Source organism: Hyperoodon ampullatus, assembly GCF_949752795.1.
Source record: "Hyperoodon ampullatus genome assembly, chromosome: 2".
NCBI lineage: Eukaryota > Metazoa > Chordata > Mammalia > Artiodactyla > Ziphiidae > Hyperoodon > Hyperoodon ampullatus.
Genome location: NC_136915.1, coordinates 25552741 through 25580204, shown reverse-complemented (window position 1 = coordinate 25580204; position 27464 = coordinate 25552741). Strand labels below are relative to the sequence as shown.

Genomic DNA, 27464 nt, shown 5'->3' with positions numbered 1-27464 from the left:
ATGAGCGTTGCATGTGTCTTGAAGAGAAAAGCAGTGCTTTGGCAGGACTCTTTCAGCCCCCACCTGAAACATCACCCTCAAGAACCAGCTAATCCCAACATGCCTGTTGTTTTGACATCTGGAACAGGGTCGCAAGCGCAGCCACAACCAGCTGCAAATCAGGCTCTTGCAGCTGGGACACACTCCAGCCCTGTCCCAGGATCCATAGGAGTTGCAGGCCGTTCCCAGGACGACGCTATGGTGGACTACTTCTTTCAGAGGCAGCATGGTGAGCAGCTTGGGGGAGGAGGAAGTGGTGGAGGCGGCTATAATAATAGCAAACATCGATGGCCTACTGGGGATAACATTCATGCAGAACATCAGGTAAAAAATGTTCACTATTTCAGCTTTGAAACTCTTTATAATCACTGTCCACTTAGGATATCTGCTTTCAGTGAATGTCTTTAAAAGCCTTAATTGCTAATGATTTCATTTGGTCTAAACTAAACAGTCACTTGTTTTAAAGCAGGGGTCCCCAACCCCTGGTCCGTGGACCGGTACCGGGCTGTGGCCTGTTAGGAGCCGGGCTGCACAGCAGGAGGTGAGTGGCGTGCGAGCTAGTGAAGCTTCATCTGCCGCTCCCCATTGCCCGCATTACCACCTGAACCATACCCCCCCCCCCCGCCCCGCCCCCGTCCGTGGGAAAATTGTCTTCCATGAAACTGGTCCCTGGTGCCAAAAAGGTTGGGGACCACTGTTTTAATGGATGATTGTTGTAATGTTGTCACTGAGTCATTTTATCGTTTTGGCGCTAAAGGGCAAATGACCAATTCATTTAAAGAAAGACTTAAGCTTGTTCTAATGTGCACGTTGCATTTCTGAGTATACTTTTTTGCTCTTAACATATAATCTTTTAAGGTCTGTTTGAGCTGTTTATAGCCCGAATACATATTTTAGAGCTTTTCCTGTTGGGTGTTGGTGACTTCTGTTTTTAAGATGTTATGGTTGAAAGTAGTAGGAAGTTGATAAAAAATCAGCTGCTCAAGTGAACTGATACATCTAATGTTTTGTATAGAGAGGAGTGGTTGTGGCTTTTAGGTTTTAATCATCTTTGTTCTCTTGTTCTAAGCACTTGTTTCATTTGGTTAATTTTAACTTTAACATGCTTGCTTGTACTAATCCAAGACCAAAGCTGGAATCACAGCATAGTTTACTGAGAAGAGAGTTTAGCTGTGTTTGCTGACTTCCTGATGGTGATGAAAGGGTTGGAATGTTTTCATCCGGCTATTCTTTGGAATTGGGTATAGGTTGCATTTGCAGAGGTTTATTTTATGTTGCTGGTATCTGAGTACTGACCAGCAAAAAGAACTGACGTCTTTCATGAGGCCTCGAGTGCTTCTGTTCTTCAGAAACAAGTCAGTCACACGCACGTTTGCAAATCTGTGCTCTCAGTTGTGCTTCCCCTTGACCCTTCCAGGACAGGCAGCCAGTGTACCACAGTTCTTTACCGTAGTAGAAATGGGGAGGTGGAATTTGTCAACAGAAATTTATTGAGCATATTGATCATAGGCCTTTGGTTTATTGGAACAATCATCAGTGCTACTTCGTAAGCATCTACTATGTGTAGGTGAGCAGTACTAAGAAATATGAGGTATAGGGGGCTTCTTCTTTGGCACTTAGGGCACTTTTTATCTTTCTTATGTGTCTATTACTGAAGGGACTGTATTTGTTTCCTATTTGCTTGGAGTCTTGGAGGTGGGGATCAAATTTTATTCATTTCAGTATCCCAGTTCCTAGAATTTGGCATATGATAGAGCTTCAGAAGAAAGTTATTGAGTGCATAAGCCCCTAATCCTGTGGCCTTAAAATAAAGCTGGGGAAAAAGGACATTGTCATAAAGAAAAGGGCCTTGGATGCCAGGCTAAGGTTTAATTCAGTAGGCAGCAGGAGTTTTTATTGTGTATGTATGGAGTGGCTTTTATCCAGCGGTGTTTTGGGAAGGTTGAGTTGGCAATAAGAGATTGGAGTTGGTGAGGGCTGAGACTAATTGGATAACTACTGTAACAGCCCTGGTGTGATTAGTGGAAAAGATGGGATGGGACCCAGAAATGCACAGAATTGGTGATTGAATTAGAAAGTTTTGGTCCCTGGGAAAATGAAGTAATAGAGGAAAAGGAATACAGAGGGAATCTGGTTTGTGGACAAGGTAATTAAATTTGGTAGAATACATGTTGAATTTGAGATGTAGGCAGCTGTGTGTATAGAGTGAGACCAAGGTGGGAGGTGTTTGGTTTGGATGGTATCTGTCTAGGGGGCAAAGGTGGAAGGCCTGTAACTTTTGCGTTATTTGGCTAAACATTGTTTAAAAATCATGAACGTTGGTTTTTTAAATCTGTATTATGATTTATAATAGATCTGTAAAATTATAGATATTAATTTTATAATTTATAGATAAATTTGTAAATTTATAGGTATTATAGATCTGTAAAATCTTGTGTCGGCTTTTCTAATGATAGGCTGATGGGTAAAAGCTGAAAAGAGAATCGAGGTGCTTGGCTTGTTCTTCGCTAGGTGGGCAAGTCAGACTCTGGGTCAGTCCTTAGCAGAGCTCTAAGATCTAAAGTCTGGTTGTGCTGTGCTGTGAAGGCTTACTCTGAGCTCTAGTGCTGAGCCACATCATACAGAATCACATCTGACTTTTTGACCAGTTTTATCCAGGTCAGTTGGCAAACCACAGTTGATGTTAAATGGCAAAACCTGTTCATACCAAGGGGGCCTAAACCAGTGACCCAGCTTGGAATTGGCACTCATCATACACAGTTCTGTTGGTCTGGATACGTGGTATAATGAACGTCCTTAGGGAACTGCATTAGGGTAGTTGCTATGTTGCAGTGTGGGCCACCCACAAATTACCTTTCCTGTAGTCATCAGAGTGTACTGTAAGTTACTGGTTTTGGTGTTGAGCTTAACCTCCTGGACTGAACTATGCTAGGGCGGAGACTGTTGTGTTTTTCATGCCCCTTTCCCAGGAGGTGTATGAAGTTTTTGTTGAATGAGGGAAGACCACGAAGTTCTTCAGATTTGCACTCAGGTAAAGCAGTGAATCTCAGCTCAGCTGTCCTGCTGAGAAACACTTGGCAATAGGTAATGGCCACTTGCTCAAGCAGCAGAGAGTGTAATATAATTGAAGAGTGGGGGGCATATCTCTCTGTGGAGAATCACTGTGCTGGGGGGTCTCAGTTGCAGCATGTGGGATCTGCGTTGTGGCATGTTTAGTTGCAGCACGCGGGATCTTTAGTTGTGGCATGCATGTGGGATCTAGTTCCCTGACCAGGGATCGAACCCGGGCCCCCTGCATTGGGAGCCCAGAGCCTTACCCACTGGGCTACCAGGGAAGTCCTCTGTATTTGTCTTTTCTACCTTAAGAATATAAACATATTAAGTATCACTTGTTTTAATACATAAAATTATTGTATTTGGTACAGTTAGAATCTTTAAAGTCCTCATTTTTGGGCCAGATTGAGGTCTTTGGAGGGGAGTGAGGGAAAGAAGTACCATGAATTTTTCTTTTCTTTTTTGGCCTGTAAAATTTACTCATAGTAAACAAGACAGTGGATGTGGATCAAGATATTATGTATAAAACACTAGAGGGAATTCCCTGGCGGTACAGTGGGTTAGGACTTGGCGCTTTCACTGCTTGGGCCCAGGTTCAGTCCCTGGTTGGGGAACTAAGATCCCACAAGCTGTGTGGCTTGGCCAAAAAAGAAAAAACAGGAAAACACGTCTCCCTAAGTAAATAATACTATTTAAAAATGCTGCTTACAAAACTTACATATTTATTTTAACAGTAATTTTTATAACTTCAGATCTTTTCTAAAGGTTTCAGCATGTGAAAGCCAGGGTCAGGTCTTTGACTTGTGAATGTTTTATTCTCTCATTGTGAAATCTGTTTTCTCTGTAAACTGTTGTGAGATAGTGTGTGTGATGAAATAGGGAAAAAATTTTAAGGTTGATCAGTTGAACTGTGGCCTTTGTACTAGATATTAAGGGGCAGAGATAGGTTAAAAACTCTGCTTTGGGAGAAAGGAAACTTAGAGGACAACTCCAGAGTTTTCTTGCTTTTGTTAGTAGTCTTTTGGCGCTAGGTGTTATCAGTATCCACCACAGATTGACAGCTGGTGGGAGATATTCTAGATAGCCAGGCAGAATTCAGTGGATAAATTCTTTCTGACTCTATTATTTGTACCACCCCTCCCCCCCTTTTTTCCACTTAGTAACGTTGTCTTCTAGTCGTATCCTGACATGTCTGTCCTTCTTAATCTCCTGTAGCTGTGAGTTAATCCTTATACTTTATAATTAATAAATACTATGTTAAACTGGGAGGGAACCCAAGTATTCCCATACTGAGAATCTCCTCATTCCCAGGAGATCTTTTTCTGTTGTCCCTGCTCTTTGACTCTGTTAGACCATGCGTCTCTTTTCTTTCTGGGTAGATTGCTTAGATTCCTCAGCATTTGGGCCAGTGGCATTTAGTTAACATGCTTTAAAGCTGAGTAATCAATGCTTTCATGTTTTTCAATGTTTTCTGTTTCACTCGTACTCTTGGAGCCTTTTTCATTATATTTGGAGTTCACAGAGACTTAAAATGTTACATACTTGCTCAAAAGGATCATCAGCAGGTTTTCTTTGACTATAACTTTAAGAATGATTTTCCAGTGTTAAGGATTAGATTCCAGTATAAAAAAAAAATTCATTCTCTAATGCTGTGTGATACTAGATTATATATGTCTCTGAGATGGCACCTTGCAGCAGTTTATGATATATCTTTACTGTTTTGTTTCAAAAGGTTTTTCTTGTGGAATTAGGAAAAAATTTATAGGATAGGTGGTAATGAGATGCAGTAATGGGAAAATAAGGGTATGTTAGGAAGTTGAAAGGGGTAAATGTAGAATTTAGAAATACATACCAGAGTGGTGGGTTATAGCATCTGCTCTGGGTGTGGCCAGAGAAAAGAGGGAAATGGGATGAATCATGAGATTCTTAGTAAGAGAAAAACACAGTAGTTCTCAGGAAGAGGTGTGTTTCAGATTTCATTTTGGATGTGGTTGAAAGTGCTTTGTAAATCATAAAGTGATATGATATTGTTTTTCATCACACCTCTCTGTACTTGCATACGAGACACATCTTTTGTGCATGTGTCCATTTTCTCTCGGGCAACAGCATTTGCTTAATATTTTCTGCAGGCTGAGCCTGAGTACAGAATTAGGCTTCTGGGTATTGTGGAAAAACTTAAAAAAAAAATGTTCTAGCTCCTGCTTAGAATCTATTCACTCTTGGGAAATGACTTAACACTCATAGAGGAACACAGGACTGACGTTTAACACAATGCCCAGAGTACTAAGTGCTGAGGATAGGGTAAGAGTTTTTGTTGTTGTTGTTGAGGGATTTCTTCCCTAATTTTTACATTCACTTTCTGTATCTTCTAGATGTAATAAAGAGCTGTAAATGGGAGTGTGGCTTCAGCTCAGTAGAATGCTCTGGCATTTTGCCCCCTGCTACGAATATTGTGAGAAGTGGTGGTCAGTGATTGGCAATAGGTTGGGTGAATTTAATATTTGGAAACTTGATTGAAGAACTCAGGCTGAAGGGTGTACATGGCGTTGGTGGTAAAACCTGCAGTTGAAGAGGAGTGTTCGTCATTTTTTTTTTTTTTTTTTTTTTGTGGTACGCGGGCCTCTCACTGCTGTGGCCTCTCCCATTGCGGAGCACAGGCTCTGGACGCTCAGGCTCAGCGTCCATGGCTCACGGGCCCAGCCGCTCCGCGGCATGTGGGATCCTCCCAGACCGGGGCATGAACCCATGTCCCCTGAATCGGCAGGCGGACTCTCAACCACTGCGCCACCAGGGAAGCCCTCGTCATGTTTTTTTCATGTAATATTTTTTGAGTATTGTTTTAAAATTGCGTGTTAATAGTTTCAGAAGTTTTAGCATACGTGGATTTGTCTATTTATTGCCTTTAGTAAATGCTCTTTTATGGTTAAAATACCTTTCTTAGTGTTTTTATGAATCTCATTAGGAAAACTCTTTTAGGTTTGTGGAAATTGGGGGCCCTAAAGATGTTTTTTTTAAAAGCACTTCCTGTTTAATTCTTTATTTTATTTTATTCTTATTAATTAATTTATTTTTGGCTGCGTTTGGTCTTCGTTGCTGCGTGCAGGCTGTCTCTAGTAGCGGCGAACAGGGGCTACTCTTCGCTGCGGTGTGCGGGCTTTCCATTGTGGTGGCTTTTCTTGTTGCAGAGCATGGGCTCTGGGCGCGCGGGCTTCAGTAGTTGTGGCACGTGGGCTCAAGAGCGCAGGCTCAGTAGTTGTGGCGCACGGGCTTAGGTGCTCCATGGCACGTGGGACCTTCCAGGACCAGGGCTGGAACCCGTGCCCCCTGCATTGGCAGGCGGATTCTTAACCACTGCGCCGCCAGGGAAGTCCCTAAAGATTTTTTATAGCTGCTTTATTGATATATAATTCATCCACTTAAAGTGTACAATTCATTGGTTTTTAGTATATTCGCAGAGTTGTGCAGCCATCACCACAATCAATTTTAGAACATTTTCATTATTCCTCACGATCTGTACCAGTAGCAGTCACTCTCCAGCCTTAGGTAGCCACCAGTCTCCTTTCTGTGTCTATGCATTTGTCTCTTCTGGGCATTTCGTATAAATGGAATCATACAGTATGTGGTCCTTTGTGACTGGCTTCTTTTGCTTAACAGTGTTTTAAAGGTTCATCTGTCTTGTAGCATGGATCAGTAACTCATTCCTTTTTATTTCTGAATAATGGTCTGTTTTATAGATATATAGCACATTTTATTTATCCATTTATCCGTTTGATGGACCTTTGGGTGGTTTCTACATTTTGGCTATTGTGAACAGTACTATTGTGAACATTCGTGTACAACTTTTTGTCTTGACATATACTTTCATTTCTTTTGGGTACCTAAAGATTTTTAAAGGTACATAAGTCTAATATACAGGCACAAAAATAATGCAGATTTCTTCACTAATGCCGGTGCTTTTTAGAAATAGTTTGGAGGTTACTTTATCTACAGCTTTTACACCATGGATTGGAATTTTTCCAAGTGACAAGTTTTACTGGGGCTAACGGCAACTTTCTTCTTTATCTATGAAGAATGTGTTTTCAGGTTAACAGCATAAATAAACTTGTTTACAACCCCGGGAAGAGGAATGCTTACATTATAAAGAACAGGTGTTTTCAGGGAGCTCTGTTCTTTAGATGTCATGAATATACAGTTAATTGATCTGCTAATGACAAATAATTTTTCTCTACTAAAGAAAGTTTCCCCAAGGACTTTAACAAGGGAATGGTTCATTAACTTAATCCTAGTTATCATATGTGTTTAAAAGCACCGTATCTGCTGTTAAGTAAAAAATAATCTTTAATTTGCTAAGAATTTATTGATTCAGATGGTTCTTTTTTCCCCCAATTGGCCAAATTAGGGAGCTACTGCTTATTTAGGTCAGAAGCCTAGTGAAATACAAAACAATGAAATTAATATATTGTTCTTTCTCCAGAGAAACTTACAGTTTCATGAAGGGAGGAAGGAATTATAAAGAAAGTTGTTTCAAAATGAGGATTTCAGTGAGTGTCTGTATTGAAATGAATTTTAAGATGGGGCTGTCGTGTGTTTGGGTGGCAGAAACAAATCAGGTGAGAATAATTTTATAGATTCAGTTCCTTTATTAACTTATTATCTAGAAAATAGGCTGTAAGCTCTGTGTATCCATTAAGAGTGATGTACATGGAAAAAGGACTGTGAGGAAATATTGCAAAATATTACTTTTATTTATGTGGGAGGGGAGATTATAGGTAATTTGGTTTCTTCTTGTACATTTTGAATTTTTACAAATTTCAAACCCTGAATTTTTTTTTTTTTTTGGCTGCGCTGTGTGGCTTGTGGGATCTTAGTTAAACTAGGGACTGAACTTGGGTGCACCGCAGTGAAAGTGCCTGGTGCTAACCACTGAACTGCCAGAGAACTTAAACCCAGAAAATTTTATATGTTAAAAAAAGAAAAAAGACAAATTTTATACCTTCTGTTAAGAGTTTGGTTTACCATATTGAATGAAAGCGAATTGGTGAATTGATACATTTCCAGTGGAATTTTGGTGTTGGAAAAGATCTTAGGGGCTTCCCTGGTGCGCACTGGTTAAGAATCCGCCTGCTGATCAAGGGGACACGGGTTCGAGCCCTGGTCTGGGAAGATCCCACATGCTGCGGAGCAACTAAGCCCATGCGCCACAGCTACTGAGCCTGTGCTCTAGAGCCCGCGAGCCACAACTACTGAGGCCGCGATGCCACAACTACTGAAGCCCTCATGCCTAGAGCCTGTGCTCTGCAGCAAGAGAAGCCACCGCAATGAGAAGCCCGCGCACTGCAACAGAGTAGCCCCCGCTTGCCACAACTAGAGAAAGCCCGCGCGCAGAAACGAAGACCCAACACAGCCATAAATGAATGAATGAAAGAAAAAGATCTTAGAAATCATTTAACTCTTTTTCCAGTGCCGTGGTTTCCTTTACATTAATTATCTCTGTTTTAATTAAAAGAATGTTAGTGTGTTGAACTGAGGTTGTTAGGATGGGTTGAGTGTGTCTAATGAGATCTAGAGGTACTTTTATTTTAGTATTGAGCACTTTTCTGCATCTATAAGTTTTATGGACATGTACTCCGTAAGCTGTGTGCCAGAACTGATCTAGTCTTTTTATATATGATTTGAACCGCCAGTAACTCTATGTTGTTTTTTATTATTTCCATTTTATAGATGGGGAAATGCAGGGTCAGAAAAATGAGATGCCGTGTTTTAAGGTGATTAGCTCACGCTCTTTCCACAAGACCAGTCTGTTTGGAGACCTTACTGTTCATCATGGAGTAGTCAGCTTATCCATAACACACACACACTGGCCTCTTTTACACATTTTCACACATTTTAAACTACTTGTTGCTCATATATTTATAATTTAGGGACATCAGTAAAAGTTTAGTTTGCACGTCTAATTATAGGATCCCAGTACTTGATGCATAATAGATGCTCAGTAAATGGCATGTTCAAACAGATGACCTTCAAAACTGAACTCATTAGTTTCATTCCCTATATCCTATTTCTGTGTGTGGCATCTCCATTGCAGGCAACCCAGGAATCTTAGATTCCTGCCTCCTGCCTCAAACAATTCCAAGGTTGTATCCGTACTGCCTTATTTGATAGGCTCATATTTCTTGCTTGGACATTTACAGTAGTCTTCTGACTTTTTTTGCACCCTCCCTCTTTTCTTCCTTCTGGCTATTTTCTGTGTTGCTGCCAAATTGTTATTTCTGAAGACACGAATCTGCTTATGTCTCATCCTTGCCTAAATTTTGTTTTTGGCTTTTTGGTTGCTTTTAGAATAATTAACTTTCAATCTCCTCAGCATAGTGTGGTGTACACACTTCGTGTTCCGAGATAGCTTACCTCTCCAGTCTTTACTGGCACTCCACTTCAGCTTTATTGAAGTATCCTAATTTTCTGAACACACATGCTATTTTTCATAGTTTGTGCAATTCCTCAGTGTAGTTGTGCTATTTTCATTTATGTAGTTTTCTCTGTTTGGAATCTCCTTCTTTCCTCATCCACTTAGCCACTTTCCTCATCTTCAACTAAAGTATCTTTATCTCTGATAAACCTTCTCCTTTACTTACCTCTTTTCTTGTAGGTTGGGTGTCCTCTTTTGGTGCTACCATCATTTGGTACACATTTTTATTGAAGCATTCAGCTCCCAGTATTGGAGTTAAATATTTACTTTTTCCTTCACCATTGGGTGCTAGTAATCTGTTTCAAAACAGATTCTTGGGCTTAAGTCCAGACCTACTGAGTCAAAATATCCAGTGATGAGGTGGAGTTTATGTATTTTTTAAAAACAACTCCCGGGTTATCTTCATGTCCACCTCTGTTAAGACCTGCTGTGATGGTTCTTCTTATAGAGTCTTTCAGCCTTACATCTCTAGCCCCTGGCAAATAATATGTACGTAGAAATGATGAATGAATACATTGTGTCATCAGGGCTTGTTGAAGAGACTTACTGAGTAGAGTATTTTATTTTGAAGAGTCATTTTGAATTGTTAAGATGTAAGATGTAACAGAATGCAGGGTCTTGGGCCTGAAGATAAGGAGCCAGTAAGCATTTATTGGAGGGTTGTATTAAGGAACTTCTAAAATAATTCCTATCAACTCTGCTTTTATGCTTTTTTTTGACCGGGGGTGGGTATAGGGAGAGGAGAGTTCTTGAAACCATATCAGAGCTAGGCAAACAGAAGCGGCTGTAGGAACAAAGTTTACTTTCCTTAATTTGTAAAACACTGAAACTTTGTTCATAGTCACATCATGTATTGGGAAACTGCCATATTGTTTCAACCTAATACATTTTGAAAGTTCATTCCTTTTCTCAGAAGGGAATATTATCTACTAGGATAGTTCAAGAAGGATAGTATCCTAAAGAAGATAGAATGAAGGTTGTAATTTATCCCTATATTGTCAATGGTTAACTGCTCTTAAGAATAGTGACTGATTTTTCCTGTTTGAAGCTTTTTAACAGTTGCTGTCTGGGTTTAAGGTTTCCGTTGGGACATAGTATAAAGTACAGTGTGAATATTAAGTTGCAAAATTTTTGTTCTATATTTTGGTTATGGATTTTGTTCTAAAGTAAAACAGCTTTATTGAGATACCTTTCACACACCATACAGTTCATCCATTTAAAATGTACTGATCAGTGGTTTTCAGTATATTCGGTGTTGTGCAGTCATCACCACAATCAAAGGGAACGTTTTCCATCACCCCCAAAAGAAAACCTGTACCCATTCCTAGTCACTTTCCACTTCCGTCGTTACCCCCCCATCCCTAGGCAATCAGTAATCTACTTAAAAAAAAAACAACTTTATTTATTTATTTTTTGGCTGTGCTGGGTCTTCGTTGTGGTGCGCGCGGGTTCTTCTTTGTGTGGCACGTGGGCTTAGTTGCCCCGCGGCATGTGGGATCTTAGTTCCCTGACCAGGGATCGAGCCTGAGTCACTTGCATTGGAAGGTGGATTGTTAACCACTGGACCACCAGGGAAGTCCCCAATAATCTACTTTCTGTCTAAAATGTAAACTTTTTGATAGTACATGATTGTTCTAAAAAATGTCAGTAATTTGTTTTTTAGAGTTAACTACTTTTAACAGTTTGGTTCATTTCCTTCCAGACTTTTTCTGTGCATATATAAACAGATACATGAATGCATTGTAGTTTTAAACTAAATGGGATCATTCGCTCTCTCTAAATATATCACATGCATACATAGCCCAGGCACACACATGCTGCAGGGTAGTCTTTTCCTCCTTAATACACTGTGGTCATCCTTTTAGGTCAGTAAATACGTCTATATTTTTTTTAAGGGCCATAGTATATGGAAGTACAATAATTTGACTGATTTATCCCAGTTTGATGGACTTTTAGGTTGTTTTCAGCTTTTGACATTCTAAACAATGCTGTAGTAAACAATACTGCAGTTATATTTTTGTATTAGAATATATTTGGAGAAGTGAAAGTGACAGATCAAACAAAAGAATGTGTTTAAAATTTTGATACATATTTCCACATTGTTTTCCAGATAGATTGTAGCAATTTAAAGTTCCATCAACACCTTATGAGTATTCTTTGACCACTTTTTTTCTGTAATATTTTCCTAGATTTACAAAACTGTTTTTATATGTCTTTTAACTGTGTTTATTGTACCTTTTGATTTCTTTATCTTTATGCTCTTAGGTCATCCCTTACCCAATCTCCTGTGTTTCTTGTAATATTTTTATAGTTCTAGTTTTATATTTTCATCTTTAATTAATCAGGAGTTTATTTCTGTATATTTTGTAGGCAGGAAGTAATGATGTAATTTTACTTTTCCTCAGATAGGTAGCTACTGATCCTAGCACTATTTATTGATTTGAAAGACCTCGTTTATAATAAATTAAGTCTCCCCATATATGGATCTGTTTTGACTCATTTGTTTTGTTAATATGTTTATTCTTGCTCTAGGGTTAGAAGTTTTCATTTTTTAAAAAAAATAATCTTTATTGAGGTGTAATTGACATAATAAAATGCACCCATTTTAAATGAATAATTTGTTAAGTTTTGAAATATCAAAGTATTCACCTGTGAAACCATCACTATAATCAAGATAGTGACAGTTCCCATCTTCTGCAAGTTTTGTTGGCCCTTTGTAATTCCTCCCAGCAGCAACCACTGATCTGCTTTTTGCCTAGGTCTAGACTTTTATTTGTTGTATTTTAATGGTATTTGGAATGACATTAAAGCAATTTTTGTTATTTCTAGAATCACAGGCATGCCCCATACCCCAGGGTTTTGACTTGCAGTTCCATTTGCTTGAGTGCTCCTGTCTCAGATGTCTATGAAAGTTGCTCCTTTACCTCCTTCCAGTCCTTTCTTAAATGTTACCTTCTCAGTGAGGCTTTCTGTGAGCATTATTTTAATTGCAACTCTGTCTCCCTTCCCTGATTTAATTTTCTTAATAGCCTTCATTCACCATTTTGTAATTTGTTGTCCCTGCTTTCCAAACTGTTTACGGTGAGGATTTATTGTTTTTAGAGTTCAAAATTTCCTAAAAGCCATTATTTTTAATGTAGGAAATAAAAACATGTGTTTTGATTTTTTAAAAATCCAATTTCAAACATTATTCTACAGCACCCACAGTCTCCAAGTTTAAAACCTAATAAATTTGTTATACCTGAAGTCCCTCTCAACCCCAAGAGGGAAAACTTCCGTGGTTCATGATCTCACAGTAATACAAACAACAGGGTAAGAAACTAAAGATAGTAGCTGTTCTCAAAAAAGAGCAAATGAAGGTTTACTATTTGCATAACATTAGGTGGAATTCTGTAAAGAATTAAACAAACCACGCAAAATACATACCACTGTATGTAATATTAAAAGTTTATTAAGCTCTGCCTCCTCCCTTGTATTCTGTCTCTTGGTTAAGAATCACTGATATCTTATCATCTCACACCAGTCAGAATGGCCATCATCAAAAAATCTAGAAACAATAAATGCTGGAGAGGGTGTGGAAAAAAGGGAACACTCTTGCACTGCTGGTGGGAATGTGAATTGGTACAGCCACTATGGAGAACAGTATGGAGGTTCCTTAAAAAACTAAAAATAGAACTACCATATGACCCAGCAATCCCACTACTGGGCATATACCCTGAGAAAACCATAATTCAAAAAGAGTCATGTACCAAAATGTTCATTGCAGCTCTATTTACAATAGCCCAGAGATGGAAACAACCTAAGTGTCCATCATCGGATGAATGGATAAAGAAGATGTGGCACATATATACAATGGAATATTACTCGCCATAAAACGAAACGAAATTGAGCTATTTGTAATGAGGTGGATAGACCCAGAGTCTGTCATACAGAGTGAAGTAAGTCAGAAAGAGAAAGACAAATACCGTATGCTAACACATATATATGGAATTTAAGAAAAAAAAATGTCATGAAGAACCTAGGGGTAAGACAGGAATAAAGACACAGACCTACTAGAGAATGGACTTGAGGATATGGGGAGGGGGAAGGGTAAGCTGTGACAAAGCGAGAGAGTGGCATGGACATATATACACTACCAAATATAAAATAGATAGCTAGTGGGAAGCAGCCACATAGCACAGGGAGATCAGCTCGGTGCTTTGTGACCACCTAGAGGGGTGGGATAGGGAGGGTGGGAGGGAGGGAGACGCAAGAGGGAAGAGATATGGGAACATATGTATATGCATAACTGATTCACTTTGTTATAAAGCAGAAACTAACACACCATTGTAAAGCAATTATACTCCAATAAAGATGTAAAAAAATATATAAATAAAATAAAATAAAATTTCACTTCTAGTATTAAAAAAAGAATCACTGATACCTTGATTAGTACATCTTTAGCTTTTTTTTTTAATTCAGAAGAGATAGAATTCTATTAAAATATTTTCTCCCACAGATATAGTTTTGGATTTATGTATTATGTTCTCTGTCAGGCTCATGAAGTGCAGAATGAGCTATTTGATGTGTTTGGTAGCTCCCCTCTTTAATTATGTTTCAGTGATTTATCTGGATAGACTTACTCATTGAGAATTCCTATTCCCTTACATACTACAAACAATAGAATGTTGAAACAAAGGAGGAGTGAGGGTTAGCTTCAAGCCTGCTGAATGGAGGAAGACATTTACTAGGTTCCCTGGCAGAAGACCTTTTAGATAAGGGAGTTCCTATCTCCTATGCCAACTATTTACATTGTAACTGTAATAATGAACTGTTCAAACTTGAGAAATGTTAGATTAATAATATAGATCACCTTTGTTACCACACTAGAGTTTATTTCCGTTACATCTAGAAATATATCAACTACTTTTGCAGATATGTTAAAACGAGTCATTTCTATTGGTGATGAATGTAATTTTGTTTCTTAATATTGTAAGTGAACTAAGGACTCTTTCCATGGCCTAATTCCGTTCTCTGTATCCTAATAAACAGTGATTTAAAAATCAAATAAAATTTTTTCCCCTCCATTAAAAATTATGACTTGTAGGTATTTTGAATTCTAAAAATCAGTAAATGCTCATTGTAAACATTTTGGAAAGTATAGATAATTATAAAATTTAAAAAATAAAAATACCCTAGAAACAAACCAAAACCCAACCAACCCCCAACTATAATTCAACCTTCAGAATCTGTTAGTTTACCTTTTGTAACATGTCCATCTAGTGTTTTTATTCAAAACTTTAAAAAATGTAAATCATCTCATCTCTAATAACAAGGATAATAATTTCTTGAGCTGTGCTTTTTTAAAAGTTTGATGGGCAGTATGAGTTTTTAGTAATTTCTCTGTTTTGGTTAACCATTAGCGAGAGGTTAGAACTAAATTTATGGCTTATTTATAATAAGTATATAGGACTTAATTGCATACAGTTTATAAAGTAGGCTCTTTTCATTTTCCCTTTGCCTTAATTTTCTCACTAGTGGAAGTTAAGATTTCCTAAGTCACTCGAAATCTTTTGTGAAACAATTGAGATAAAATAAAAACATTTCTGTGATTATAGTTTTTTTATTTTTTAATTAGTTTCTGCTTTATAACAAAGTGAATCAGTTATACATATACATCTGTTCCCATATCCCTTCCCGTTTGCGTCTCCCTCCCTCCCACCGTCCCTATCCCACCCCTCCAGTCGGTCACAGAGCACCAAGCTGATCTACCTGTGCTATGCGGCTGCTTCCCACTAGCTATCTACCTTACATTTGGTAGTGTATATATGTCCATGCCTCTCTCTCGCTTTGTCTGTGATTATAGTTTTCTATCTTTTTTTTGGGGGGGGTCTAACGTATCAAAAATTTTTTTATGATATATTATTTCCATAGATAACTTTAAGGTTATACCACATTCTACTCTGTGTAGTGGCCTCATTCTTTTCTGTAATAATGTCTTAATATTGATCATTTAGGTTTCCAATTTTTACTAATGTTGGTGGTGTTGTAATGAACATTTTTGTTTATCAGTACTTGTAGTTTATTTTCGTCACCTCTGTTCTTAAAATGGGAATAATACTGTTAGTCTTTATAATGCTATTCTACCTCTTGTGTAATTATTTTTTCCCTCATTTTTAAGATATAATCTTGCATACAGTGAAATTCACTATTATTTTAGCATACACTTCTGTAGATTTTGACAAATGCGTATATTCTTGTAATCACCACAGTCGAGATATAAAAGTTTTTTTTTTTTTTTTTTAACAAACGTTTATTCTTAAATGTACAATGGGTTCCAAGACAACACTTGATTCTAGCTGTAGGTGGCAAAGATGTGATGGCAGGGAATCCAGATGTTTAATCCAGATGTTCAAACAGGAATGATCCAATTAAGGATCATCATTGCCTCAGGCACAAGGAACATTACTTTTTGCCAGACTTCTTAATTCCACCTATGGCCAGGAGGCCTTTCCCGTGGCCTTCGCTTGCTCCTCCTTCTGTTTCTGCTTGAATGCCTTATCTTTCTTGTCCATCTCCTTGGCTTGCTTCTTGGGCTGTTTCAGGGGCTTCTTCTTGCCACCTTTGTGGCCCGACATGGCACCTGCTGCCCCTTCCCCAGACCCTGCCACCGGATGCCGAGATACAAAAGTTTTCACGCTTCCCCAGATTCTCTGGCGCCCCTTCATAGTCAGCTCTTACCTCCATTCCCAGCAACTGGTAACCACTAATCCGTTTTTTGTCCCTATAGTTTTGCCTTTTCCAAAATGTCATATATGTACTGTAAGTGTATGTAGCTTTTGAATTTGGTTTCTTTCACTTAGCATACTACATTTGAGAATCCATGTTATATGTAGCAATAAATTGATCCTTTTAATTAGTAGTATCCCATTAAATAGTTGTATGACAGTTTATCCATTTTTGTGTGCTTAATTTTAATTCTCTTGGTTGGCTGGAGTGCTTGATACAGTCATTGCTTGAAAGGTGACGTGTGGGTGGCGTATTTTATTACTTCTTTTGTATATTGTGTTCTTGTAGCCTTTATACATGAAAGACAATTGTGTCAGGACATAAAAATCTTCGGGCCATTGACGGTAGATCTCATTTTATTGTCTTTGGCGGGTAGTGTTTTAGAGAACCAAGGGTAAGTTCTACTTTTTTAGAATTCTCCAAATTTAGGGTAGTTTGGTCAGGATGTGATTTTTGTGTGCTATGTGGGTGAGAGCTGCATAGTTTTGTAGCTTGAGAAAGGTTCCTTTGGTTATATATTTGATTATTTTAGTTTTCATGCTTGGGAACCATTTTAAGTTGTGTCTTCATTGTTTCTTCATAGCAGTCATCTTTCTTTAAATTAAAATTCTGACTTAGTTATTTGTTGATTCCTGCAGTTGTAAGAAATAATACAGAGAGATCCTTTGTATACGTTCCTCTATTTCCCCATTTTACAGTATAACCTTTGCGAGTAACATTGTGTAGTATAGCATCACAGCTAGGTTATTGACGTTAAAATCCATCCAGTCCTATTCACATCTCTCCAGTTTTACTTGTACTCATTTGGGTGTGTGCGTGTATGTGTATGAAGTTCAGTATAATTTTACTATCTGTATAGGTTCATATACTTAGCACCACAAAGTACTGAATAGTTCCAAAACAACAAGGGACCCTTGAGTAGCCCTTTTTACACACCCCCTTTCCCTTTGCAGGGGTTGGGGGGCCTCCCCCCCAACCACTAATCTATCCTATTCTCCATGTCTACAACTTTGTCATTTCAAAAAAGTCATATAAATGGAGTCATACCATACATATAGCCTTTGGTGGGGACTGGCGTTTTTTGCTGTGCATACTTTTCTGGAGTCTCATCCAAGTTGTTGCCTGTGGTAGGCCAGTCCTTTGTATTGCTGCATAGTGTGCATGGTGCAGATGCACCATAGTTTGTTTAACCTGTTGAAGGACATCTGGACTGATTGCAGTTTTTAGTTATTACAAATGAAGCTGCTGTGAACATTCATGTGCAGGTTTTTGTGTGAACATCAGATAAAAGCCCAGGAGTCCAATTGCTAGGTAATAATGGTAGTTGCATGTCTACTTTCTAAAGAAACTGCCGAGTTGTTTTCTGGACCAGTAATGTTTGAATAATACAATTTTTCTGTGTGCTCAACGGCATTTGGTGGTATCACTGTTTTTAATTTTAGCCATTCTGATACATATGTAATGATATCTCATTGTGGTTTTAATCTGTATTTCCCTGATGGCTAATGGTGTTCAATATCTTCTCATGTGAGCAGCTATCTTTATTTTTTAATATGGTTTTTAATTCTTGTCTTAGTTTTATTGGGTTGGCCAAAAAGTGCCTTCGGCTTTTAAGTAGAAATGAAAGACACATTTTTCATTTTCACCAAGAACTCTATTGAACAATGTATTCACCCTTTTGTTCCACTACCTTCTGCCATTTTTCAGGCAACTTCATAATTCCATCTTCCCACAACTTCTTATCTTTTTGAGCAAAGAACTGTTCCAGGTGCCTTTCACAGTCTTCCAGGGAATTGAAATGTTTTCCGTTAAGAAGATTTTGTAAAGACCTAAATAAATGGAAATCCAGAGGTGAAATGTCTGGTGAATACAGTGGACGAATCAGAACTTCCCAGCCAAGCTGTAACAGTTTTTGCCTGGTCGTCAAAGAAACACACGGTCTTGTGTTATCCTGATGGAAGATTATGCATTTTCTGTTGACTAATTCTGGATGCCTTTCGTCGAGTGCTGTTTTCAGTTGTTCTAATTGGGAACAGTACTTGTTGGAATTAATCGTTTGGTTTTCTGGAAGGAGCTCATAAGAGGACTCGCTTCCAATCCCACCATATGCACAACGTCACTGTCTGGATGAAGACCGGCCTTTGGTGTGGTTGGTGGTGGTTCATTTTGCTTGCTCTGCGATCTCTTCCGTTCCGCATTATTGTACAGTATCCACTTTTCATTGCCCGTCACAATTTGTTTTAAAAACAGAACGTTTTCGTTATGTTTCAGTAGAGAATTGCATGCGGAAATATGGTCAAGGTTTCTTTTGCTTAACTTATGTCGAACCCAAAGATCAAAGTGATTCACATAACCAAGGTAGTGCAAATGATTTTCAGTGCTTGATTTGGATATCTTGAGCATGTCAGCTGTTTCCCGAGTGGTATAACGTTGATTGTTCTCAGTTAATGTTTCGATTTGATCACTATCAACTTCAACTGGTCTACCCGACTGTGGAGCATCGTCCAGCAAGAAATCTCCAGCACAAAACTTTGCAAACCACTTTTTAAAAATTAATTAATTAATTAATTAAGTTTTGGCTGCGTGGGGTCTTCGTTGCTGCATGCAGGCTTTCTCTAGTTGTGGCGAGTGGGGGTTACTCCTAGTTGAGGTGCGCAGGCTTCTCACTGCGGTGGCTTCTCTTGTTGCAGAGCATGGGCTCTAGGCGCACGGGTTTCAGTAGTTGTGGCCTGCGGGCGCAGTAGTTGTGGCTCGCGGGCTCTAGAGCGCAGGCTCAGTAGTTGTGGCGCCTGGGCTTAGTTGCTCCGCGGCATGTGGCATCTTCCCGGACCAGGGCTTGAACACGTGTTCCCTGCATTGGCAGGTGGATTCTTAACCACTGCACCACCAGGGAAGCTCCTCAAACCGCTTTTTTTTTTTTTTTTTTTTTTTTGTGCTGTACGCGGGCCTCTCACTGTTGTGGCTTCTCCCGTTGTGGAGCACAGGCTCCGGGCGCGCAGGCTCAGTGGCCATGGCTCACAGGCCCAGCCGCTCCGCGGCATGTGGGATCTTCCCGGACCGGGGCACGAACCCGTGTCCCCTGCATCGGCAGGCGGACTCTCAACCACTGCGCCACCAGGGAAGCCCCAAACCGCTTTTTAAAAAAAATTTATTTGGCTGTGTTGGGTCTTAGTTGCAGCATGCAGGATCTTTGTTGCAGCATGTGGGATCTTTCATTGAGGTGCGTGCGGGCTCCAGAGCGCACGGGCTCGGTAGTTGTGGCTTGCGGGCTCAGTAGTTGTGGTTTTCAGGCTTAGTTGCCCAGCAGCATGTGGGATCTTAGTTCCCCGACCAGGGATTGAACCTGAGTCCCCTGCATTGGAAGGCAGATTCTTAACCACTGGACCACCAGGGAAATCCTGCGAACCACTTTTGACACCTTTGATCTGTCACAGCACCTTCTCCATACACTGCATGATCTTTTTTTGCGTTTCAGTTGCGTTTTTACCTTTCTTGAAATAACAAAGCATAGTATGCCGAAAATGTTGCTTTTTTCTTCCATCTTCAGTATGAAAATGGCTACAGAAAAATTCACCAATTTTGATAAGTCTTTTTTTAAATGCACGCTGATATGACAGCTGTTGCATACAGTCTAACAAAATTGTTTCGAATGAAGTTAAAGACAACTAAGTGCTATTAGAGCCATCTTACGGAAAAACCGAATGAACCTTTTGGCCAACCCAATATGTGATCTTAATTATTAATAAAAGTACTAAATTCTGTTTGATATGTTTCCCTATGTTCCCTTTATCCAATAACATTTGTGGAAGCTCCATTTATAAGTTTGATAAGAGATCTTTGCTTAGTTTTTGGATCAGCGTTAACTTAGTGCACATTCACTTGTAAACATTTTAGGAATGGCTTATTTTTAAACCAGGTTTGGCAAACTATGGCCTCCCTGCCAAATCTAGCTTGCTGCCTGTTTATATATGGCTCTTGAGCTAAGAATGGTTTTTACTTTTTTTTTTTTTTTTTTTTTTTTTTTTTTATAGTGTTTATTTTTACTTGTTGACAGTTTGCTTTATCTATTTATTTATTTTTGGCTGTGTTGGGTCTTCGTTTCTGTGTGAGGGCTTTCTCTAGTTGTGGAGAGCGGGGGCCACTCTTCATCGCGGTGCGCGGGCCTCTCACTATCGCGGCCTCTCTTGTTGCGGAGCACAGGCTCCAGACGCGCAGGCTCAGTAATTTTGGCTCACGGGCCCAGTTGCTCCGCGGCATGTGGGATCTTCCCAGACCGGGGCACGAACCCGTGTCCCCTGCATCGGCAGGCAGACTCTCAACCACTGCGCCACCAGGGAAGCCCGGTTTTTACATTTTTAAATGTGTAGTTGAAAATAAAAACAAAGAATACCTGACAAAGACCCTTTGTGGGCTACCCTGTGTAGCCCGCAAAGCCTATATAATTCATTTATTTAAAAATATTTATTTATTTATTTGGCTGTATCAGGTCTTAGTTGCGGCATGCGGAATCTTCATTGCAGCATGCGGGATCTTTTGTAGTAGCATGCAGGCTCTCTAGTTGTGGTGCATAAGCTCAATAGTTGTGGCACGTGTTTAGTTGCCCCATGGCATGTGGGATCTTAGTTCCCCGACCAGGGATCAAACATGCGTCCCCTACATTGGAAGGTGGATTCTTAACCACTGGACCACCAGGGAAGTCCCAGCCTGTATTATTATTTGACATGTTACAGAAAGTGTTTGCCATCTCCTATTTTTATTTATTTAAAAAAAATTTATTTTATTTTTATTTTTTAAAATTTATTTATTTTTATTTATTTATTATTTTTGGCTGTGTTTGGTCTTCGTTGCTGCGCGCAGGCTTTCTCTAGTTGTGGGGAATGGGGGCTACTCTTCGTTGCGGTGCGTGGGCTTCTCTTGTTGCTGAGCACGGGCTCTAGAGCATGGGCTTCAGTAGATGCAGTGCGTGGGCTCAGTAGTTGTGGCTGGTGGGCTCTAGAGCGCAGGCTCAGTAGTTGAGGTGCACAGGCTTAGTTGCTCCGCGACATGTGGGATCTTCCCAGAGCAGGGCTCGAACCCGTGTCCCCTGCATTGGCAGGCATTCTTAGCCACTGTGCCACCAGGGAAGCCTCTCCTATTTTTAAATAACAGCTTTATTAAGATATTATTCACATACCATAAAGTTCACCCTTAAGTTTACAATTTGGTGGTTTTTAGTGTTTTTTTTTGCGGTATGCGGGCCTCTCACTGCTGTGGCCTCTCCCGTTGCGGAGCACAGGCTCCGGACGCGCAGGCTCAGTGGCCATGGCTCACGGGCCCAGCCGCTCTGTGGCATGTGGGATCTTCCCGGGCCGGGGCACGAACCCGTGTCTCCTGCATCGGCAGGCAGACTCTCAACCACTGCGCCACCAGGGAAGCCCGGTTTTTATAGTGCTATGCAACCATTATGCTTTCTAACACTAGAACATTTTTAGCACTCCCCAAAGAAACCCTGTACTCATTAGTAGTCATTGTCAATTTCCCCCTTTCCTAAGTCCCTGGCAAACAAAAACCTATTCTTGTCTCTCTACATTTGTTTGTTTTGGATATTTCATATAAATGGAATCATGTAATATGTGGCCTTTTGTGTCTGGCTTCTTTCACTTAGCATGTTTTTAAGGTTCATGCACATTGTAGCATGTATCAGTACTTCATATGGCAGCTTGCAGGATCTTAGTTCCCCAGCCAGGGATTAAACTGGTTAAGAATCTTCCTTCCAATACAGGGGACGTGAGTTCGATCCCTGGTGGGGGAACTAAGATCCCACATGACGCAGGGCGACTAAGCCCGCGAGCCACAAGTACTGAGCCCAAACACCCTGGAGCCTGCGCACCACAACTAGAGAAGAGAAAACACGCACTCCACAATTATAGAGAAGCCCATGCACCACAACGAAGAGCCCATGTGCCGCAACAAAAAAATCCCGCATGCCTCAACGAAGATCCCGCATGCCACAGCTAAGACCCCATGCAGCCAAATAAATAAGTAAATAAATAAATAAAATAAAATTTACTTTTAAAAAAGTAGTTTGAAAAAGTTTAAATACAGCAGAAATTATTAAATACAGCATATATTCATTTATAGAATTTTATGTAGCTACTGAAAACATTTTTTAAAGTTTTAGAGAATATATTTATGTGTAAGGATTCTATAATAGGCCACAATCTACATACATAAAATGATATGTATATATTTCCATATAGAGACATACACAAAGTAAGACTGGAAGGTAATATACTCAAATGTTAACCTAAAACTTCATCAGTAGTTTCTACGTTTTCTATAATGCCAATGAAAAAAAATCAGAAAGAAGCTTCTGAAAATAAATTTAACATTTATGAAGTCTTTAATATATTACCTTTCAAACCAATAATCCTCTTCTAGAAACATCTTAATCAACTAAAATAAAGAATAAGCTTTATAAGCAAAGGTGCTTATTGTGCACTTTAAAAAATATTTTGCTATTTTTTTCTTATTTTTTAATTTTTTTGGCCATGTGGCATGTGGGATCTTAGTTCCCCAACCAGGGTTCAAACCTGCGCCCCCTGAATTGGAAGCGCAGCATCTTAACCACTGGACCACCAGGGAAGTCCCTCAAACCACTTTTCGTATCACAGTGCCATGATGAAGATCTTCGATAACAAATCTTTGCCTATATTTCTGGTTATTTGCTTAGGCTAAATTCCTAGAAGTGGAATTACTGGATCAAAAGGCATGAACGTTTATAAAACTTGATGCATATTGTCAAATTTCTTTCTTGAAAAGCTGGAGAAAGCATGACAATGTGTTCTTTTAAGCTAGATAAGAATCATTTAAAGAAGCTGGCTGTGGAAGTCCTGTTTCTGCTATTTTGTCACTCCTAAGACTGAGGGTAATTTCTCACATTACAAATATTTGTATGTAATGCCTGTCATGTTTTTAATACTGTGGGGTTTACTTTTAGGGAGATAAGACAAACTGCCATGGCACTATTGCTAAAGTGCAGTTTTGCTACTTAGTAGATGTTATTTCAGTAGTTGAGAAGGCAGTAAGACACCTGTATCATGGTCTTTGAACTTCATTGTAAATTTCTCCACTCCTAGTCTGTCGAAAAGGGAGAACAGATTAACTAGAGAAGCAGTCTTTATGTAAGTAGTCGCCCTCTCACCCCCGAATCAATCCACAGAGACTACCACTGTAGGCATGCCTTGTAGTTGATAGTTCTTCCACTTACTTTTCACAATTGTTGTTTTCTCTGGTGGTCTAAGTTGTACATCTATTAAAAAAAATTCACTGTCTTACAATTTGTAGAAAATTTATATCAATGGCTGTGGAGGCCCATGATTTGTTTTCTTTCACAGAGAAAAATTCTTATGGTAAAAATTCTTACAAGCCTTTTATGCCTACTATTACATGTCCATTAGTGAGCACAGGGATGACAAAGTGAATCTCAAAAAATTTAATATTAGCAAAAGTTTGGAAAAGCAAATTCTGTGTCTTTTTTTGTGGACAAATATTTGTTATTTTCACATTATTTACATAGATTCTTACATTCTGCTGGTAAGATTCCAGTGATGGCAAATATATTAAATTTAGTTTCATTGTTTGAAAAGAGCCTGATACACATTTGCCACAGCTTGATCTAAGAACTTCTGGTGAACATTCTTGATTTAGTTTTTTTGCTTTTTCCATATGTCATCTTTTGAGATTGGTATTTCAGAATGAAACTTTTACTGCTAATGAAGACCCTTGATGTATTCTCTATTTGCAAATAACCATTTTTTGTTGTAAGTGTGATCTATAATAGTAGTTGTGTAGGAGCCTCTTTCATGCTTTTGGAATTTGTTCTTTTGGAAGTCAGGAGTATACCATTCAGACAGATTGTTACAGGTAGTAGTTTCCAGACAAGTGGAGATAAGATTTATCAGTATCTTAAGTTTTACACTTATTAGGTTCTTCCATATCAATTAGACAGTTTCTCTCTCCAGTTAAAATGGCCTTGCTCTCGGGCTTCCCTGGTGGCGCAGTGGTTGAGAGTCCGCCTGCCGATGCAGGGGACGCGGGTTCGTGCCCTGGTCTGGGAGGATCCCACATGCCGCGGAGAGGCTGGGCCCGTGAGCCATGGCCGCTGAGCCTGCGCGTCCGGAGCCTGTGCTCCGCAACGGGAGAGGCCACAGCAGTGAGAGGCCCGCGTACCGCAAAAAAAAAAAAAAAAAAAAAAAAAAGGCCTTGCTCTCCTTACTGATTTCAGCTTGATCGTGATTGGTGAAATTAAGATGAAGACCGTCAGAACCAGCAATTGTGAGGTTTTTGTAGTTAAAGGTCACTAGTATCATAGGCTTTATTAACTGCTTCTGAAAATATTATTTATTCTTTTTACTTTATAAATTGTTTTCTTTTATGTTTAGGAAGTGCTGACATTTCCATGAGGTGTATATATTATGGTAGTATGGTAGCAAATCAGTTTTGATAACTTACAGTTTATCACTTGGGTCTGTTAACTATCCTAGCTGAATGCCATCAACACATTATATAATCTGGAACTTTAATGGTATTTAATTGCTAAAGGTAGTAGCAGTTTTTTTTAAAATAAATTTGTTTACTTATTTACTTTTGGCTGCGTTGGGTCTTAATTGCTGCTCACAGGCTTTCTGTAGTTGCGGCGAGCAGGGGCTCCTCTTCGTTGTGGTGCCCGGGCTTCTCATTGCAGTGGCTTCTCTTGTTGCGGAGCACGGTCTCAAGGCAGGCGGGCTTCAGTAGTTGTGGCATGTGGGCTCAGCAGTTGTGGCTAGTGGGCTCTAGAGCACAGGCTCAGTACAGTTGTTGTGCACGGGCTTAGTTGCTCCATGGCATGTGGGATCTTCCCGGACCAGGGCTTGAACCAGTGTACCCTGAATTGGCAGGCGGATTCTTTTTTTTTTTTTTTTTTTTGTGGTACGCGGGCCTCTCACTGTTGTGGTCTCTCCCGTTGCGGAGCACAGGCTCCGGACGTGCAGGCTCAGCGGCCATGGCTCACGGGCCCAGCCACTCCGCGGCATGTGGGATCTTCCCGGACTGGGGACTGGGGCACGAACCCGCGTTCTCTGCATCGGCAGGCGGACTCTCAACCACTGCGCCACCAGGGAAGCCCGGTAGTAGCAGTTTTTCATGATAAATAATAATAAAAAAAAATGGAAGTTCACCCTAATCCTGGCTGCTCTGGTGACTTCATTTTCCTCCTGTATAAAAATAATGTAGGGCTTCCCAACCAAAAATAAATTAAACAAATAAGTAAATAGAGTTAGAAAAAAAAAAACAGTGTAGTAATCAGTTTCCAGAACAACAGCTGTTTAAGCCAGGTGTCCTGGAGCCTTTGTGCTTATCTTTGATGAGAACAGAAAGAAGTGCTAGTAAAGGGGATAGACAGCTGAATTTGAATTGCACTTCTGATCTTTATCTGCTATATGACTTTAGACAGATCATGCCTCTGAACCTTGGTCGTCATCTATAAAATGGAATAAAGTCTATGTTGCAGTACAGTGCCTTGAAAACTCAGCAAATGCTCGTATTTAGTGTTGCTATTAACAGTGAATAAATAAGATCACGTAGTAGGGTTTGCCTCCTCCTAAGCGTAAAGAGTAGTCTTTTGTTTTTGTTTTTTCCCAGTAATCAAGAAGAATGTTGATTTATTTATATTTTATTAGAGGAATATGATAACTTTTTGCTTTTCTCACAAAATGGGGATAAGAGTACCTGCATTTTCAAATTGTTACGAATATTAAAGAGATCATACAGCATATAAAGATGTTTTTATAGGACAGGACCTGGCACAAAGTAAGTCTCAGTAAATATTTGTTGTTGTTATTATTTATAATGCAGATACAAGAAAGCAGAAGATGGTGTAGAACAGACTTATTAAATGTTTTTCCCTTAATGATTAAATTCAGATTAGGTTAATCCTTGTTTTCCATTTCTTCTTCTCATTGCTCAAGTTTCTCCTGCACTTGCTGGCTTTTTCTCTCTGGTATCTCCTTCCTGTAATGGTTCTTGGCACCAGCTCTTCTGCTTGTATTGTTCTGGATCTATGTTAGTGAAATGGAGCCATCGTGATCTAGGCTTGCCTTTGCAAAAAATCCTCCAGGGGAACAAAGGTGTGGAGGAGAAAAGTGCCTGATAACTGAGATTCAGTGATTGAGGAGATAAATATTCTAGTAAAGGCAGTTCTAGTCTCAAGGTATAGAAGTCTTTTCTGCTTAGCAAAAATTCAGGGCATTAAATGAAGGAACACCAGGGATTCTCTCTGAACCCCAGAGCAGGAAATATATACGTGGGCCTCCTGAGCACTAGGAGGCTTTTCTGTTTCCATAGGGATTCCATAGTCTCTTGTCTCTGACTTTTTTCAGCACATTCTTTCTCTTCTTTGTGTTGACCATCTACTGCTTATTCACCAGGTTATACTTGACCCAAAATGACAGCTACAACTGCCAAGTGTTTAGGGAATTTCACTTTATCTCTCCATTGCTGTCTGGCCTGAATGCTAAGGAGAAGTATCTGATTAGGTCAGTTTATCACTTCTCTTCAGGTCCTAGGGGTTTGGCCATTTAGGAGAATACTTTTGTTATAGTTGTTTGTGGCCAGAGGTGGTGGGAATCACAAAGTTGCCCTTTCTAGGCAGGTGTCTTGAAATATGTCTGTTACAGAAAATATTAAAAAAAGTGTTGATTTGTTGAACTTTATTTTTCCAAGTGCACTACATAGCTCTGATTACTGTTTTAAAATATAGACTTCCAGTGTGATTTCATAAATACCAACTTAGTGGTACCTATTGTATTTGAGTTTGGTTCTTGTATACAATCAACAGAGAATTGGCCAAACTAGCTCAAGTGAAGGGACATTCATTGTAAAGACACCCGGAGCAGTTAAGGGACAGCAATCCAAGGACAGGAATGCTAGTAAAGTAAGGCCAAGAACTGAGCCAGAATGCTGTCAAAAGTTGTTTCTTTTTTAGGTCTTTTATATTGGACTGCATGGACCACCATGGTAACCGCTTTGTTCTTTGAGATTTAATGTTCAGTAATATATATCTGCTTGAAAATCTGATAAATGTAATTTGTTACATATTTGGATCATTAACTCCTTAAAT

At 39.5% G+C, this 27464-nt stretch overlaps 1 protein-coding gene and 1 pseudogene across 9 annotated transcripts in view; one reads left to right on the top strand and one right to left on the bottom strand.

Moving 5' to 3' along the window:
- Positions 1-27464, top strand: part of PUM1 (pumilio RNA binding family member 1) — a gene marked incomplete at its 5' end in the record, with an annotated part of 125949 nt that continues 98485 nt past the window's right edge. For all 8 annotated transcript variants that reach the window (XM_079697158.1, XM_079697157.1, XM_079697156.1 and 5 more), the window contains one exon: positions 1-363. In XM_079697158.1, the coding sequence (XP_079553284.1) occupies positions 1-363 (363 nt within the window). The remainder of the gene's footprint in view (positions 364-27464) is intronic.
- LOC307047943 (translation machinery-associated protein 7-like) lies at positions 16004-16176 on the bottom strand (annotated as a pseudogene). Its single transcript has one exon. The product of its transcript is annotated as a translation machinery-associated protein 7-like (transcript).